Source organism: Cuculus canorus, chromosome 27 (assembly GCF_017976375.1).
Source record: "Cuculus canorus isolate bCucCan1 chromosome 27, bCucCan1.pri, whole genome shotgun sequence".
NCBI lineage: Eukaryota > Metazoa > Chordata > Aves > Cuculiformes > Cuculidae > Cuculus > Cuculus canorus.
The window spans coordinates 3,467,517-3,485,169 of record NC_071427.1 but is presented as its reverse complement, the minus strand read 5'-3'; the positions used below and the strand labels follow the sequence as shown (position 1 = coordinate 3,485,169).

The following is a 17,653-nucleotide window of genomic DNA, read 5'->3' as shown; positions in this document are numbered from 1 at the left end:
TGCTGGTTTCCTCCTTTTGGGGCGATGATTGATTGTGGGAGGTTTTGGGCTACCTGGAGGTCAATCCAGGCAATAAAACCTGTGAAGAGCAACAGCTGTGAGGGGTCAGCTTTTCCCTCCTGTCCAACCTTAATCCATGAGCAGCCCCTTTTCCTCCCCACCCCAGCTCCATCCTCTCTCAGAACCCACCAGCCCATGGGACAGGCTCATCCTCACACCAGAGCTCACAGGATTTCTGGGATGATCAAAGTGAACTCCTCGGAGCAGAAAGCAAAGCGAATCCAGACACTTCCCCAGCCCCTTTTCCTTTCTCCAGATGGGGTTTGTCCATGGAGACGTTGGCTCTGGACATCCACAGGGGAAATTCCTGCCTGCAGAGTTAAAGTTTGCTGTTAAATGCACCCCTTCAATCCCTTGAGCATAGTTGGCACAGCCTTCCTGGGCAACTGTCTGGGACATGGGGACAGGGCAAAGCTCTGTGTTTAAAACAGGAGAGGAAAAATCCCACAGAATCATCCCAAAACGTAGAACTAGGGAATGCTTTAGTTGGAAGGGACCTCAAAGCCCATCCAGTTCCATCCCCTGCCATGGGCAGGGACACCTCCCACTGGATCAGGGGCTCCAAGCCCCATCCAACCTGGCCTGGAACCCCTCCAGGGATGGGGCAGCCACCACTGCTCTGGACAACCTGTTCCAGGGCCTCCCCACCCTCACAGCAAAACATTTCTTCCTAAGATCTCATCTCAATCTCCACTCTTTCAGCTGAAAACCATTCCCCTCATCCTCTCTCTGCACTCCCTGATCCAGAGCCCCTCCCCAGCTTTCCTGGAGCCCCTTTCAGCCCTGGAAGCTGCTCTAAGGTCTCCCTGCAGCCTTCTCCTCTCCAGGCTGCACAACCCCAACTCTCTCAGCCTGTCCTCCTACAGGAGGTTCTCCAGCCCTCGGATCATCTCCGTGGCCTCCTCTGCACTCGCTCCAACAGCTCCGTGTCCTTCCTGTGCTGAGGACTCCAGAACTGCACACAGGGCTCCAGGTGGGTCTCACAGAGCAGAGCAGAGGGGCAGAACCCCCTCCCTCCCTGCTGGCCACGCTGCTCTGGATGCAGCCCAGGACACAGTTGGTTTCTGAGCTGTGAGCTCACATTGAGCTTCGAGCTTCTCCTCCCCCTGCACCCCAAGTCCTTCTCTCCAGGGCTGCTCCCAATCCATTCTCTACCCAGCCTGGATTTGTTGTCGGGATTGCCCTGACCCTGGAGCAGAACCTTGCCCTTGGCCATCTCCACAGCCACCCAGCCGTGCACACGCACAGGTCAGGAAACAAATGGGGTGACAGAGAGAAAAAGCAGCAATTCACATGTCCAAGTTTGACCTGATTTTCACATTTGCTTTATATTGCGGCCGTTTTGCATCTCCAGGTCATTCCATGATCCCAGATCACCTCTGGCTGTGCTGGGACTTTGGGACCTGGGTTGGAACCCACTTTCACTTCTGTTCCTATCACCCCAGAGCATGTGGCTACTCACACCAGTTCCTAACATGCTGTGGGGCACCACTGGTGGTACCCGGTGAAGGAACATCCCCCTGGGACACAACTCACCTCCAGGCTCCGGTAGACAGAAACAACAAGAAGAACCTCAACAAACCTACTGAAACAGAGCTTGACTGTACAAAGGCCACCCTGGATGTGCCTTGAGGGCTTGGAAGCCCCTGGAGCAATGGGCTATGCTGTCTCCTCAGGCTGTGTGCAGGGTTTTCCAACTGTGAAACAGCTCCTGGTGGCTTTGCAGAGCCAGGGACCATCCCCCAGGTCATTTCCCTTGTTGGTCCTCTGGTGTTTTCTGATGGGAAATCAGAACGTCAACCTGATAAGACCTAATCTCAGATCAGAATCAGTCCCAGATCGGAGAATTCCTCTTCTTCCAGCTCTGCCAGGTGGGAGCCAGGGAGGGAGACCCCACCTCTAAAGCTGGAAAAGGCTGAGGATGCTCCCACCTTTGCTGCACCCGCTCTCGTTCCCGCACCAAGGACCCGTGGGGTTTGTGCTCGGTGGAGGGGAAACGCCTGGGGAGGGAGAGCAGCAGAGGAGCGATCTCCCAACCCTTATTATATTTTAAAATGTAATAACGGTGTGATGTCTATTTTCGGAGATGGAACAGATCCTTTCTGGAAGAGGGCCATAAATCTCAAAGGGAGGGGAAATAATTTGGCCAAGGTCATGTTAAGGCAGCGAGATTGTAAAAGGGGAAAAAAAAGAAACCCAAAGCCTAAACTAATAACAAAAAAAAAAGCCATTGAGAGCTGACCTTGACACCCATCTCCGTAGCCTGGGAACCCCATCATCCCCTCTGCCCCATCGCTTCCCGGCATCACCCCCACACGGATGGGATGGGAAGCGAAGGGAGCAAAGGAGAACAGAGACCCCACAGAGTGGCCTCGGCAGGACCCTGGTGTCCTCACTCTTGGGGAGCTCCTTGTGGCCCCCCAAGAGTCCCTCTCCCCCGGCTGCTGAAGATGCAGTACTTGGGGAACCCTCCGGTGTGAGACAGGCGTGTGTCTTGTGGGAAGACGATGCTCTCAAGGTGGCTCTGGACTATCGCAGGGGGACATTGAGGTCCTCCCCACCAATATCTTTCCCCAGCGTGAGGGCAGGGTGGTGGCAGAGCTCGGCAGCACTGCTAAGCGAGGAAACAAAGCTGCTGGTGGATCCTCCTGCCCTGTCATTGCACTCTCCTGTCCTCACCTGCTTCCAGGTGGGCAGCGGTGGTCTCTCTGTCCCATCCCAGGTTCTGGAGCTTTGGCAGTGCCATCCATCACCTCTGGCTGCCCACATCATCCGTCCTGGCGAGAGTTAGAGCTGGCAGGAGAGAGGTGTGGGCAGCTCGGTTAAGGTTTGGCAGGACCAAACCTGCTGTAGATGTGGATGCAGAGCAAGAGATGCAGGAGGACAAGGCTTGTAGAGGGCGGCCAGGTAGTTGTTGAACTCCGACTTGGAGTAGAGGCGCTCTGTGTAGACCAGGTACGCCTCCCCTGTGGAGATCTGCAGGGACCAACGGGCAAGGGGTGAGGGTCTTGGGCCACCGAGCAGCTCCCAAGGGCTACAGGATGCTCTGACTCCGTGGCAAAGGAGACCTTGGCACACGTTTCCCATAGGAGCTCAGAGAGTTTCTCTCCATCCCTGCAGGAAACCACCCCCATGGGACGTGGGTCTCACCACCCAAAGGGATCTCCTGACCCTCCAGGAGGGCTCAACCGGAGGGTCCTGTTGCCCTGCAGGGTCTGGAGGTGGGCTGAGCTGGAACCCAGCGCCTGGATACGGTATTCCAAGATGTCCCAGCCCCAAAGAATAGGGGACGGTGTTTCCTTACAATGGCAACAGTGCAGGGGATGGTGACCCCAGCCATGAGGCCATGGGTGATGGTGTCCACCTTGTAGGGGTAGCGGATGGAGTCATCATTGCAGTAGAAGCCCCGCTGGTACGGCGAGTTCACCAACGTCAGGTAGGGATGATCCTCCTCCCATGGCCCTCAACACATGGGGTCCATCTGCCTCAGCGGGGAGAGCGGCGTGGGACAAATGTTGGAGGGGGCAGATGAGGGTGAGAAGATGCTGAAGCAGGGGCTGAGCTTTGGTCCAAGGCTTTTGGGGAGGGGTGGTGGAATTTTGTGTCCAGAGCCCAACCTTCCTGCAGCAGCTCCAAGAGGCAGAGCCGGGCTGGCAGCGGGGCGATCCCTGCCGTGGTGGGATCCCAACACAGGCATGCACCCTGCTCCTGGAGGCCTCCAGTTTGGTGGGAACACCACAGGAGGAGCAGGGAAGGATAGGAGCCCAGGAATACCCTCCTCATCTGCTTTTTTTTGTGCAGATCAGGCCTTCCCCTGAGCAAAAGCCAGGGCTGGTGGGGCCAAGCCAGCCATCCCGCAGCACGGCTGGCGCTCGCCGCCTCGCGCTTCCGGAGAGCGCATCCCTGGCAGCACCACATCTCCGCATGGTTCTTGGCAAGCAGCAGAAAACAAACTGCTGCTCGTCCCCTCTGGCTGCTGCTCCAGGCTTTCCTGCCAGCTCCTCCATGCCGGAGCAGAGCTGGGGTTCCATGGCAGGTGGGCTCCGGCAGTACCGGCCACCCCGAATCCGGCGTCTCCAGCCAGAACCAACCATGCACCAGAGCCCGGAGCAGGATGAACCCCACACGTCGCAGGGAGATGGGGCTCAGCGTGGGCTCAGCTCTTGCCTGGCTGCTCTAATGAGAAAGAGGCATCGTTTCCCACCCTCCCGTGGGAGCGCTTTCCCCTCCTCCTTTCTGCCTTTTTATTTTCTTTTTTTTTTTTTTGGCTATTTGATTTCTTCTGGAGACCCCTCCTTCCCTTCCTCCCGGAGATCAAAGGAGCCAAAGTGGCACTGGGCACGTTTCATAGGAATCGGCGATTAAAGGAGGTCGGGGGAGGCAGAGGGGAGGGGATGGGAGGGGAAGGGGGAAAGGGGGAAAAGGGGAAAGGAGGAAAATGGGAAAGGGAAAAGGGGAAAGGAGGAAAATGGGAAAGGGAAAAGGGAAAAGGAGGAAAAGGGAAAAGGGAAAAGGAGGAAAAGGGAAAAGGGGAAAGGAGGAAAAGGGAAAAGGGGAAAGGAGGAAAAGGGGCAAAAGAGGAATAGGGGGAAAAGGGGAGAAAGGGGGCAAGGGAGAAAGGGGGAAAGGAGAAAGGGAGAAAGGGGGAAGGAGGAAAAGGGGAAAGGGAAAAGGGGGAAGGAGAAAAAGGGGAAAGGAGGAAAAGGGGAAAGGAGGAAAAGGGGAAAGGAGGAAAAGGGGAAAGGAGGGAAAGGGAAAAGGAGAAAGGAGGAAAAGGGGAAAGGGAAAAGGGGAAAAGGGGAAAGAGGGAAAGGGGGAAAGGGAAAGATGAAAAAGGGAAAGGGGAAAGAGGGGAAAATGAGTGAAAGGAGAAAAATGGGGAAAGGGAAAAGGGGCAAAAGAGGAATAGGGGGGGAACGGGAGAAAGGGGGAAAAGGAGAAAGAGGGAAAGGGAGAAGGGGGGAAAGGGAGAAAGGGGGAAAGGGGAAAAGGTAGAAGGGGGAAGGGGAAGGAAGGAGAGGAAAAGGGAGAGAAAGGGAGGGAAGGGGAGGATAAGGAGGGAAAGGGGAGGAAGGGAGGGGTATGGGGGGAAGGGTGGGATAGAGGGGGAAGAGGGGGGGAAAAAGGAGGGAAAGGGAAGAAGAAAGAGGAGAAAGAGGGGAAAAAAGAGGAGAAAGGGGAGAAGGGGGGAAGGGAAAGGGGGAAAAAAGCAGATAAAGGGGAAGAAAGCAGGAAAGGGGTAAATGGAGAAAGGGAAAGGGAGAGGGAAAGGGAAAGGGAAAGGAGAGGGGAAGCAGAGGGGGGAAGGGAAAAGGGGGAAAGGAAAAAAGGGAAGGGAGGGAAAGGAAGAGCGAAGGCTGGAGGGAGCAGCCGGGCTCGGTGCGGGGTGGGGCGGGGGCCGCTGCTCGGGCTCCTGCTGCCCCCTGCCGCCCGCCCGGGGCCGGCGAGGGGCACCCCGGGGCTCACAACCGGCCCCGGTACGGCCGGAATCCCGGCTCAGAGCACCCGGCTTTGCCTTTGCCGCACCGAGAAACCCCGAGGGAGTCGGCAGCCTTCCCCCTGCCCTTCCTCGCAGGCTGCGCTGGGGGCTGAGAGCATCCTCAGCGAGGGGCGATGCGCTCCATCCGCGGGCATCGCTCCCTGCCCAGTGCATCCCAGAGCAGCGGCCACCTCGGCCACCCAGAAATCAGTCCCCTTCCCAGATCATCCCAGGAAGGGGCCACCTTGTCCACTCAGGCATTGGTCCCCTTCCCAGTGCATCCATTCATCCACCAATCCACCCAACCATCCATCCATCCATCCATCCATCCATCCATCCATCCATCCATCCGTCCCAGAGCAGCTGCCAAGACATCAGTCCCCTTCCCAGTGCATTCCCAAACCAAGGGGCCACCTCAGCCACTCAGGCATTGGTCCCTTTCCCAGCGCATCCCCAAGTAGGGGTCACCTCAACATCATTCCCAGCACATCCCCAAACAGGGGTCACCTCAGCCACGCAGGCATCAGTGCCTTCCCAGCACATCCCTGAGCAGGAGCCACCTTGGTTGCCCACACATTGGTCTCCTTCTCAACACATCCTCAAGCAGGAGCCACCTTGGTTGCCCACACATTGGTCGCCTTCCCAGTGCATCCCTGAGCAGAAGCCACCATGGTTGCCCACACATTGGTCCCCTTCCCAGCGCATCCCTGAGCAGAAGCCACCTTAGTTGCCCACACATTGGTCTCCTTCTCAGCACATCCCTGAGCAGGAGCCACCTTAGTTGCCCACACATTGGTCCCCTTCTCAACACATCGTCAAGCAGGAGCCACCTTGGTTGCCCACACATTGGTCCTCTTCTCAGCACATCCCTGAGCAGAAGCCACCTTGGTTGCCCACACATTGGTCTCCTTCTCAGCTCATCCCTGAGCAGGAGCCACCTTGGTTGCCCACACATTCACCCCCTTCCCAGTGCATCCTCAAGCAGAAGCCACCTTGGTTGCCCACACATCGGTCCCCTTCCCAGTGCATCCTCAAGCAGGGGCCACCTTGGCCTCCCAGCCGCAGGCTCAGCTGGTGGCAGCCTCCTCCCGTGGCTGCCAGCCAGGGAAGGGGATGTTTGGGAGATGAGTAACATCCTTCCTGGCAAGGCCTTTGCCCGCTCCTGGAAGCGTGCTGCGGGCACCGGGAAGCTCAGCCCCTTCGCCTGCTTCTTGCCCCAACCAGCTGGGGAAAGCAGCCAAGAGCAGGAAGAAACCTGAGGACGGGGCCAGGGCAAAAACGAACCCAGACAGAGCCCGTTCGCACCGCAAATTGGCCGGAGGAATTCCAGATGCCAGGGAGAAGGGAGGGAGGATGCTGCGTGGCAAGGCAGGAGGCAGCCAGGAGGCACAGGTTGGGGGAAGGCAGCCCAGGGCCCCCTCCGGAGAGAGGCTGGAAGCCAGAGCCCGGCTGAGCGCTGCCAGAAGTAGCTTATTTTGGAAAGAAGGCGTCTTGGCTGAGCGCTTGGTGCGTGGAGCTGCTGACGCTAGGGAACAGGATGGCTCTTGGAGAGCAGGTCCCAGCCGTGCCTCGCAGGCTGGTGCTGCTCGTCTTCAGCCCACGGCTGAATCTGCCCCAGCACAGCCAGACCTGGATCCCTGAGGACTCCTGAATCACAGGAGTTTGCTCACCCACCCCCCCGAGTCACAATGCCCGGGACTACAATTCACCCTTCCTGAAGCCGGAATGCAAGAGAAGCTGCTTGGATCCAAGCAGGATGCACAGGGCTCTCCCCAGCCACGACCCACTGGGCTCAATCCAATCACACGCCTTGGGTGGGGAAACTGAGGCACACGAGCTGGTGGGGGGGGGGGCGCTTCCCTCCCGCTAGACCTCACTCCTCCACCGCAGCAGCAGTGCCACGAGCCCCACAAAGCCCCCGCTGGTGCCTTCTCAGCCTCCTCAGCCCTAGAGAGGTTGGCCTGGAGCTAGGGCAGCGCTGGCAGGACGCCACAGCGTTCAGCCGTGACAGGGTTAGCGAAGGCAGGAAGGATTGCAGACTTTGCAGCAGAAACTGGACCTGTTCCGCTTTTCCCAGTGCTCTCTGCTGGTATCCATGGGGCCGAGGCATCGACCCACAGCTCCCTGCCAGCATTCTCCATCCTTCCCGAGAGGATCTGGAAGGATGTCCAGAGGCAGCTCAGGAGCTCCACGCAACTGCAGGTTACTCAGGGCTTGGAGTGTCATGAATTTGCTCAGGTCTCAGCTCCTTTCCCACAGAAGGACACAGCTGGGAAGGGGCAGGCAGGCAGCTTTATCCGCCTGGAGAAGGAGCAGCAGAGCTCCCCGCCGCGCACCAGCCTGCCCTGCCCTTCGGAGCCGCACACTGCAGCATTGTGGTCCAGCTGGTTTTTCCAGAGATGGTTCCAAGGGGTGAAATCAGATCTCAAGGGAAAAGAGCAGGCACGTTCCTGGCTGCACAAGGGAGCTGTCAGGGCAATGCTGGGAACCGGGGCAACTGCTGGGCAACACAATCCAGCCAGAGGGAAACCAAGCGAAGCTCTCAACTTGCTGCCCTCCACTCCAGAAGCTGCTGCTGCTGCTGCTTCACAGACCTTTGTGTGCAAACCCTGCACCAGAAACACACAGCCTCGGCGCTTCCCAGCTTTGTTTTCCACCATGGGATATTAAACAGCCAGCCTGGAGGGTTGGGATGGGGCAAGGACCCTGCTGGGGGACCAGGGAAAGGCTTGTGGGAAGAAAACTCTCAAAGGAAAACAGAAAAGCAGCGTGTGGCGAGGGAGTTCCCTCCGCACAGGGAAGGTATTTTTGGTCAGGACTTGTCTAGACCGGAGCAACCCACACTGCGTAAGCACATCAACACCACGCAGCAAGCCCGGGGCATGCAGGATGCCAGCTGTTCCCAGCCAGGTCAGACCAGGCGGTGCTGACCAAGGGTGGACAAGAGGCTCCGAAGGCTGATCTGACCCCAGCGGTGGCCATCGCATCACCTATAGGGGTTGGGGTGACGTTGGTCACCCTTGGACCCCATCCCCGTGGAGGTGTTCCAGCTCTGCTCATGGTCACTGGGATGGCCGAAGGTGGCCAGAGCTGCCTTTGTGGCACAGGGACCCCTGGAGTCCTGGCTGCTCCCCCCAGTTGGGTTCTACAGGGTACCATGGGCTGGGGAACGGGGTCCAAGGACCCATCCCAGTGACCATGAGCAGAGCTGGAATGCCTCCACGGGGATGGGGTCCAAGGGTGACCAACGTCACCCCAACCCCTACGGGTGATGCGATGGCCACTGCTGGGGTCAGATCAGCCTTCGGAGCCTCTTGTCCACCCTTGGTCAGCACCGCCTGGTCTGACCTGGCCGGGAACAGCTGGCGTCCTGCATGCCCCAGGCTTGCTGCGTGGTGTTGATGTGCTTACGCAGTGTGGGTTGCTCCGGTCTAGACAAGTCCTGACCAAAAATACCCTTGGACCCCGTTCCCCAGCCCTTGGTACCCTGTAGAGCCCAACTGGGGGGAGCAGCCAGGACTCCAGGGGTCCCTGTGCCACAAAGGCAGCTCTGGCCACCTTTTGCCATCCCAGTGACCATGAGCAGAGCTGGAACGTCTCCACGTTGACTTGGAGCTTGGAAGTTGAGCAGGGCAGGTGGAGCAACACAGCCCTTGAGCGTGTTCCTGGGAGCTGCCTCCCAGTGCCCCCCATCGCCGCCCCACAGGACCCACGGCTGCTGCCTGTCCCTACTCCAGCCCTTCGCACGGCAGGAGAGATCCAGGCTGGCTGTGCCAAGGCTCCCTTGATGCTCTGCATTCCCTCAGCTCCAGCTGCCGGAGCAGCCAAGGGAGCTGCAGGCACAAACAGTCACTTTTTCCGAGAGCTTCTCCCTATTTTCCCTTCCCCCTCGCTGGAGAGCGTGGGAGGCTCCTCGGGTCAGGGCGAAGGCAGCGCTGGGACAGGATCTATCCGGGATGGGTCTCGGAGCCCTGCGCTGGCCGTGGCTCTCCTCCCTCCCAAAGAGGCATCCGGCCAAAGAACATCCCTCCCAAAGGCCATATTTCACAGCAGTGCGGGTGAGGAGCGCCTAACCAACCCCATCCCTGCCAGGGTTCCCTCCCCGCGGACGCTCCTGCTCCCATCAGCCCCTCACCGTCCCATCAGGGCCTCGTCAAGTCCAGGTTCCCCAACCCAACCGGGAGACGGGGTTCAGCAGCCCTTTCCCCTCCATCCATGGCACTAAGGGTTGGAACTGGATGAGCTTTAAGGTCCCTTCCAACCCAACCCATTCCATGATTTTATGCTTCAGACCCTATTTCCCTTGGATAAAGGAAACCCCAAACATTTCAGCCCATCGACTCCAAGGCCAGGAGCATCCATGGAGTAAGAGACCAAGCCCGACACAGACATTCTTTAAGGATGATCTAATTTAAAAAAAAAACCACGTTTTTATAAAAACACATCATAATGAAAATGAATGTCGTTTAAAAAGAGACCCGCGGCGCTCCAGCACTGGAGGCAGCCGCATGTCAGCGACGGCACCGCTCCGTGGCCCTTTCCCCACCTTCCCAGGGAGGATGGAGTCTCGCATCCAGCTCCGCATCCCCATTTATTTCCCCTTTACCACAGAAAGCTGCTCCCTTTTCCCCCCCCCTCGCGCCCCCTAAAGCATCAGCTGAAGCTACAGGAGAGACAAAGGCTAAAGCATCCTCTTCACCCCAAGCCACGCGGGGTACAAGAAGCCCTCGCTTCCAGCACGGCCGGAGGAAAAGCCGGCACCCGCGCACCTTTGGTTCCCACCAGCTGCTGGCAGCCAGGGCTGCTTTTAAAGGCAATCAGGGAAGAGAGAAGAGCTCTGGATTGCTTTAATCCTTACCAAAACCATATTGCTAGCCCAGCAGCCGCCCTCCTCCCCCTGTGCTTGGGAGGATTTGCGCTCCTAAGGCTGGATAATTTGACAGGGATAACACACACTTAGCACAGGCAGCTTCAGCCTTCCCAATTCGCTCGGCACCGTTCGCCAACCCGATAAATCCACCCCCACGCGCCACCTTCCCCTCCCTCCCGTCACACGGAGGGCTGGGACGGCAGCCTTGGAGCGTGACTCATGCACAAGAGAGCAAGGATTTCCCCCTTCCCGCGGGAAGGATGCTGGGATCCCCCAAAAACCAGCAAAAGCACAGGGAACCGGGAGCCAGCGGCGCTGCGGGAGCAGAGGTGGGTAGGGATGCCCCACAGGTACCTGCGGCAGCGAGAGGCATCAGAGCCAGGGAGCCAACGGTTCCCACGGAGCCAGCGTCCCTGTCCCCCGTGCCAAGAGCGGAGTGTGGCCGAGGGAAAGGTCTGCAGTCCGGCACGCGTGGTTACGGCTCACGGGGCGCCCCGGTAGCTGTAGTGATTGCGGTCAGGGTCGCTCATGGTGAGCGGCAGGCTGGGCTTACGCTCCGGGTCCTTCTCGTTGCATTGCTGCGGGGGACGCTCCTTAAAGAAGTCGGAGACGTAGCGGACCTGGAAAAGACCAACAGAAGGATAAAAAAGGGTTTGGAGACCCCAAAAGAGCAGCAACCAAAAGGAGGGTTGTTTAGCCTGGAGGAGGCTGAGGGGAGACCTTATTGCTCTCTACAACTGCTGGAGAGGAGGGAGCTGGGCTCTTCTCCCAAGGGACAGGGGACAGGACAAGGGGGAATGGCCTGAAGCTCCACCAGGGGAGGTTCAGGTTGGATATCAGAAAAAAATTCTTCATGGAAAGAGTCATTGGGCACTGGAACAGCTGCCCAGGGAGGGGGTCGAGTCGCCTTCCCTGGAGGTGTTTAAGGAACGTGTGGATGAAGTGCTGAGGGACATGGTTTGGGGAGCATTAGGAATGGTTGGACTCTATGATCCAATGGGTCCTTTCCAACCTCGTGATTCTATGAGAACATCAGGTCGTGGCCAGGGGAACGGTCATGGCCAGGGGAATGGACACTCACGATGAGGACGGCAATGAGAGCCCCTTGGAGCAGCCCCGCCAGCACGTCGCTCCAGTGGTGTTTGTAGTCGGAGACGCGGGTGTAGCCCACGAAGATGGCAAAGGCGATGAGGAAGAACTGGATGGTTGGGCGCAGCAGCCGAGCCCACTTCCCAACCAGCCGGGCTTGCACGTAGAGCTGGGCAGGCAATGGGGGAGCAATCACCCAGTGCAGGGGGCACCAACCGGACTGAAGATGGGGTGCTCAGGGCACCCCTCTGCCCGGAAGGATAGGACCCATGTAGGTTTATCACCTTCCCATAGCACGGTACAGCACTTACCGCCAGGAACATCATGCAGTACATCCCAAAGGAGGAGTGTCCGGAATAGAAGGACAGTCTGTGGGGCAAAAAGGCCTTAAGAGTGAACCCACCTCACCGCCCACAAGCCCCCCACCCTCTCTGCGGGCTCTGCTCTGCAGCAGGAGAGCATCGACCCCCAGCCAGGGCTTATAGGAGCCCAAAGGGTGGAAGAGACGTACCCTGGTGGCCCCACAGCTCACCTGGACTCAGTAACATTCCTGCTCTCCCCCTGGCAGACGTTCTCCAGCTGCACGTAGATGGAGCAGTTCACTTTGGACCAGTCAGGATTGCAGACGGCCAAGAAGTTTGGCCGGAGACGGCCAATCATGTATTTAGCCAGGTCAGTCAGGGACTGGCTGATGGCCCCTCCGAAGAGGAACGTCCCCACCACCTTGTAGAGGGCGGCCAGGTAGTTGTTGAACTCCGACTTGGAGTAGAGGCGCTCTGTGTAGACCAGGTACGCCTCCCCTGTGGAGATCTGCAGGGACCAACGGGCAAGGGGTGAGGGTCTTGGGCCACCAAGCAGCTCCCAAGGGCTACAGGATGCTCTGACTCCGTGGCAAAGGAGACCTTGGCACACATTTCCCATAGGAGCTCAGAGAGTTTCTCTCCATCCCTGCAGGAAACCACCCCCATGGGACGTGGGTCTCACCACCCAAAGGGGATCTCCTGACCCTCCAGGAGGGCTCAACCGGAGGGTCCTGTTGCCCTGCAGGGTCTGGAGGTGGGCTGAGCTGGAACCCAGCGCCTGGATACGGTATTCCAAGATGTCCCAGCCCCAAAGGATAGGGGATGGTGTTTCCTTACAATGGCAACAGTGCAGGGGATGGTGACCCCAGCCATGAGGCCATGGGTGATGGTGTCCGCCTTGTAGGGGTAGCGGATGGAGTCATCATTGCAGTAGAAGCCCCGCTTGTACGGCGAGTTCACCAACGTCAGGATGACGAAGGGCAGGGACGCTGCAAGGCAGAGAAAAGGTAAGGAGTGGAGACATCCACCTGCAGGCTCCACGGAGGCAACCGCACCTTCTCCTTGTCCCTCACCCCCAGGTCTCTGCTCCTCGCTTCTAGGGAGGGCCACCCCTCTGGGGACAACAGTCCCCAGCCAACTGCACCCAGGGCAGGAGGACTCGCACCCGCCAGCGTTGCCGGCCCCGCCGCAGATAGGGTCCTATCGGAGCTTGCTGCTGCCTGCGGTGCCCAGATACCACACCAGACGGCCGCGACCAGGCACCCACAGAGCTGCTCCGCTCCTCCCCAAGTGCCGTCACAAGAGTTTGGGGCTGACCTGGTGGCCTCTCCTCACTCTCTCCAGGTTCTTTCATCCAGGAAGGACTAAGCTCATTATAATTAATAAGCACGGGCATCTTGCAAACCTCTTTTATACAAGGATGAGCCCCAGATGATCTCCTCTGATGGGTCCAGGTGGGACCAAGCATTCCAGAGATGCTCGTGAAGGACCCAGCCCAGGTTTGGCTTCCCACCCTCGCCCTCCTGCAACCCAAGCTCCGGTCAAAAGCCTCTCCTCTCCGCCAGCTCCTGGTAGGGCTCCGGAGAGATGCCGCTGGATCGGTGGAGGTGAGGAGCATTTTCCACCCAGCGTGACCCAACCCTGGCCATGGGCATCTTAGAGCTCAGCCTTGGATGGAATCATTCCTGGGATCAAAAGAGGGTTTTTTTGGGAGAGGGGTCTCAAAATCATCCCCTGAAAGGGGAAACCAAGCAAAGGAGCCACTCGGAATGCAGCCAAGGGAGGGCTGAGGGCACCGCAGGATTTGGGGGATACCCCCCCTCCAAGGAAAGCACAGCCCCCCCCTCACCCCACAATCCACCTTAACCCCGGGCTCCTCTTTCCCGGTGGTTTTTCCGCCTCTCCTTCTCCGGGAACACCTTTGTCCCTGCCCGCACCCTCCTCCTTCTCCCCAGGGTGCACCGGGAGGGGGGGGTGTGGGGGGTGTCCTGCCACCTCCCGTGCTCCCCAAATGAGAGCGAACCCCAATTGTGCCCCCCCCCCCCCCCGATTCTCCCTCCACCTCCTGGAACGGGAATGTGGACCAAGAACCAGGCAACCGGGAGGGGGGGGGACCAGGATGGGGGATAACCGGGCGTGGGGGGGAAACCGGGAAACCGGGAGTGGGGGGGACCGGGCAACCCGGAGGGGAGGGGGGGGGGAGAGAAACCGGACAACCGGGGGCAGGGGGAAAAGGGGAAACCACGAGGGTGGGGAAATGGAGAGGGGAGGGGAACCGGGAGAGGGGGGGAAACTGGGCAACCGGGAGGAGGAACCGGGCAACCGGGAGTGGGGGGGGGGAAACCGGGCAACCGGGAGTGGGGGGGGGAACCGGGCAACCGGGAGTGGGGGGGGGGGGGAAACCGGGCAACCGGGAGTGGGGGGGGGGGGAACCGGGCAACCGGGAGGAGGGGGGGGAAACCGGGCAACCGGGAGGAAGGGGGGGGAAACCGGGCAACCGGGAGGAAGGGGGGGGAAACCGGGCAACCGGGAGGAAGGGGGGGGAAACCGGGCAACCGGGAGGAAGGGGGGGGAAACCGGGCAACCGGGAGGAGGGGGGGGAAAACCGGGCAACCGGGAGTAGGGGGGGGGAACCGGGCAACCGGGAGTGGGGGGGGGGAACCGGGCAACCGGGAGGAGGGGGAGGGGGGAAACCGGGCAACCGGGAGGGGGGGGGAAAACCGGGCAACCGGGAGGGGGGGGGGAAAACCGGGCAACCGGCAGGGGGGGGGGAAAACCGGGCAACCGGGAAACCGGGAGGAGGGGCGGGGGGAAACCGGGCAACCGGGAGGAGGGACGGGGGGAAACCGGGAGGGGGGGGGGGAACCGGGGGCGGGGGGAAAAGGGGAAACCATTAGTGTGGGGAAATCGAGAGGGGAAGAAACCGGGCAACCGGGAGGGGGGACGGGGGGGACCGGGCAACCGGGAGGGCAACCGGGCAACCAGTGGGAAAGGGGAAACCGCGAGGGTGGGGAAATCGAGAGGGGAGGGGAACGGGGCAACCGGGAGAGGTGGGGGGGGGGGAAACCGGGCAACCGGGAGAGGTGGTGAGAAATTGGGCAACCGGGAGGATGGGAGAAATCGGGAGGGGAACCGGGCAACCGGGAATAGGGGGGGGGGGGGGGGGGGGCGAAACCGGGCAACCGGGGGAGGGGGGAAGAGGGAGGGAGAACCGGGAAACCGGGAGGTGTTTTGCTTCTTCTTTTGGGATAATTTCATGCTCCAAAAAAGCCTTCCCTAAAAATAAAAAGGCACCGACCCGGGAGAGGAGGGAAGAGGGACCCAAAGCAAAACAGGAACCGGCCTCTCCCGAGCCCAAGAAAGCAACTCCCAGCCGGAATTCCAGGCTGGAATTACGACCTGGGCCTTTATTTTTAGTCCGTCTTAATTAGGTGCTTCTCGGCGTCACTTTTAGACTCGGAGTTTGCCCTCACCGGGAGGGGGGAAGGGGGGTCAGGGGCTGCGCAGCCCCCGGGACGGGCTCCGATGGGACCCCCGGAGAGCACCGGGCTCGGGATCGGTGTCGGTCCCGCTGAACAACCCCCCCCCCCCTCCATCCCCCGGGGGTTCCTACCGGATAGGGGACCCTATAGGGTCCCTCCTTGGCTGTCCCGGGGTCGGTCCCGCAGCGGCGGTAAATGGGGGGGAAGGGGGGGGCACCGGGCAGAGGGGAACCGGGGGTCCCGATCAACGGCATAGCCCGAACGGAGGGGGAATAGTGGGTGGACGGGGGGGGGGGGGGGCGGGGATCCGGTGCCCCAAACCTCGAAACAGCCCGACCGGGGGGTGATGGGGGGGGCAGGGGGACATGGGGGTGGGAGACACACGACAGAGGGGGGGGTCCGGTGCCCCAAGCCTCGAAACAGCCCAAACAGGGGGTGATGGGGGGACGGGGGGGGGGACACAGGGGGACACAGGGGGATCCGGTGCCCCAAGCCTCGAAACAGCCCAAACAGGGGGTGATGGGGGGACGGGGGGGGACACAGGGGGACACAGGGGGGGATCCGGTGCCCCAAACCTCGAAACAGCCCAACCGGGGGGTGATGGGGGGACAAGGGGGCGGGGGGGGGACACGGGGGGACAGAGGAGGGGAACACAGGAGGACGGGGACGGGGGGGGACGGACATGGGGGGGACACGGGGGGGACACGGTGTCCCAAGCCTCGAAACAGCCCGACCAGGGGGTGATGGGGGGACAGAGGGGGGTACAGGGGGACACAGGGGGGATCCGGTGCCCCAAGCCTCAAAACAGCCCAAACATGGGGCGATGGGGGGGACAGGGGGACAGAGGGGGGGACACGACGGAGGGGGTGGGACGACAGAGGGGGGGGGGGGTCCGGTGCCCCAAGCCTCAAAACAGCCCAAACAGGGGGTGATGGGGGGACAGAGGGGGGAGACATGGGGGGACAGAGGGGGGGACATGGGGAGAAGGGGGGGGACAGAGGGGGGACAGAGGGCGGGGGGGGACAGAAGGGGGGATCCGGTGCCCCAAGCCTCGAAACAGCCCAAACAGGGGGTGATGGGGGGACAGGGGGGGGAGACATGGGGGGACAGAGGGGGGGACATGGGGAGAAGGGGGGGGACAGAGGGGGGACAGAGGGCGGGGGGGGACAGAAGGGGGGATCCGGTGCCCCAAGCCTCGAAACAGCCCAACCTGGAGGGGGGGACGACGGGAGCGGGTGGGTAAAGGGAGGGATAGGGAGGAACCGGGAGGGGACTGGAAGGGACTGGGAGGAAACTGGGAGGGGGGAATCGGGAAAGACCTGATCAGAGGGGAGTCCCGACCGGGGGGGACCGAGAGGAATCGGAGGGGATGGGGGGAACCGGGCAGGGAGGACCCAACAGCCCCAACGGGAGGGACCGGGGGGGGAAACCGAGGAGAACTGGGGGAAAACAGGGAGGGGAACCGGAGTAGGGAGGGGAGGAAGGAAGAGGGAGCGGGATGGGAAGGCAGGAAAGGAACGGAGGAGACCGGGAAGGGAACCGGGAGGAGACGGCGAGACCGGGGAGGGACCCACGGAGGGAACCGGGAGGGAGAAGGGCGGGGGGGGACGCGGTCCCGAGCCTCACCGACGGCCAAGCAGAGCACGTCGAGCACCACGAAGACCTTCCTGCGCTCCATCCCGCTGCCGGTGGCGGCCCCGCGGCTCAGCGCCGCCGCTCACATGGCCCAGAACGGCGCGGGCCCCACCGGGGAGGTAAAGTCCGGGCGGACGGGACGGGACGGGGCGGGACGGGGCGGGACCGGGCCGGGGGCGGGGCCCCCTCCAGTCCCGACCCTCCGAGCCCCCATCCCCTTCCCCGGTCCCCTCCGAGCCCCCATCCCCTTCCCCGGTCCCCCTTCGGTCCCGACCCTTCCGAGCCCCTATCCCCTTCCCCGGACCCCCTCCGGTCCCGACCCTCGGAGCCCCCCATCCCCTTCCCCGGACCCCCTCCGGTCCCGGTCCCCTGCGAGCCCCCATCTCCGGACCCCTTCCAGTCCCGACTCCCCGAGCCCCCATCCCCTTCCCCGGACCCCCTCCGGTCCCGACCCTTCCGAGCCCCCATCCCCTTCCCCGGTCCCCCTCCGAGCCCCCATCCCCTTCCCCGGACTCCCTCCGGTCCCGACCCTCGGAGCCCCCCATCCCCTTCCCCGGACCCCCTCCGGTCCCGGTCCCCTCCGAGCCCCCTTCCCCGGTCCCCCTCCGGTCCCGACTCTCCGAGCCCCCATCCCCTTCCTCGGTCCCCTCCGAGCCCCCATCCCCTTCCCCGGTCCCCCTCCAGTCCCGGTCCCCCCCCTCCAGCCCCTTCCCCTGTCCCCCCTGTCCCCCTCCCC

The 17,653-nt window shown here is 61.3% G+C and overlaps 2 protein-coding genes across 2 annotated transcripts; both read right to left on the bottom strand.

The window, feature by feature from the left end:
• Nucleotides 1-2,505: 2,505 nt before the first annotated feature.
• Nucleotides 2,506-3,978, bottom strand: LOC128849298 (phospholipid phosphatase 2-like). Its single transcript, XM_054050573.1, has 3 exons — nucleotides 3,924-3,978; nucleotides 3,365-3,522; nucleotides 2,506-3,036 (listed from the first exon to the last, which is right to left on the bottom strand). Exons 1-3 carry the CDS (start codon nucleotides 3,976-3,978, stop codon nucleotides 2,848-2,850), a joined length of 402 nt encoding a protein of 133 aa, XP_053906548.1. The 3' UTR covers nucleotides 2,506-2,847.
• Nucleotides 3,979-9,953: 5,975 nt separating this feature from the next.
• On the bottom strand, nucleotides 9,954-17,074 carry LOC104067713 (phospholipid phosphatase 2). The gene is made up of 6 exons (XM_054050032.1): nucleotides 16,909-17,074; nucleotides 12,638-12,789; nucleotides 12,031-12,308; nucleotides 11,810-11,867; nucleotides 11,491-11,667; nucleotides 9,954-11,029 (listed from the first exon to the last, which is right to left on the bottom strand). The coding sequence occupies exons 1-6, from the start codon at nucleotides 16,958-16,960 to the stop codon at nucleotides 10,892-10,894; spliced, it is 855 nt and encodes a 284-aa protein (XP_053906007.1). The 5' UTR covers nucleotides 16,961-17,074; the 3' UTR covers nucleotides 9,954-10,891.
• Nucleotides 17,075-17,653: the final 579 nt, after the last annotated feature.

Coding starts and splice junctions, on each gene's coding strand:
- LOC128849298 (XM_054050573.1), bottom strand. CDS start 3,978: ATGTGGTGCTGCCAGGGATGCGCTCTCCGGAAGCGCGAGGCGGCGAGC. Junction 3,523..3,923: donor CGAGGCGGCGAGCGCCAGCC/GTGCTGCGGGAT, acceptor CCATGTGTTGAG/GGCCATGGGAGGAGGATCAT. Junction 3,037..3,364: donor TCCCCTGCACTGTTGCCATT/GTAAGGAAACAC, acceptor TGGTCCCTGCAG/ATCTCCACAGGGGAGGCGTA.
- LOC104067713 (XM_054050032.1), bottom strand. CDS start 16,960: ATGGAGCGCAGGAAGGTCTTCGTGGTGCTCGACGTGCTCTGCTTGGCC. Junction 12,790..16,908: donor CGTGCTCTGCTTGGCCGTCG/GTGAGGCTCGGG, acceptor TCTGCCTTGCAG/CGTCCCTGCCCTTCGTCATC. Junction 11,030..11,490: donor CTCTCATTGCCGTCCTCATC/GTGAGTGTCCAT, acceptor GGTCTTTTCCAG/GTCCGCTACGTCTCCGACTT.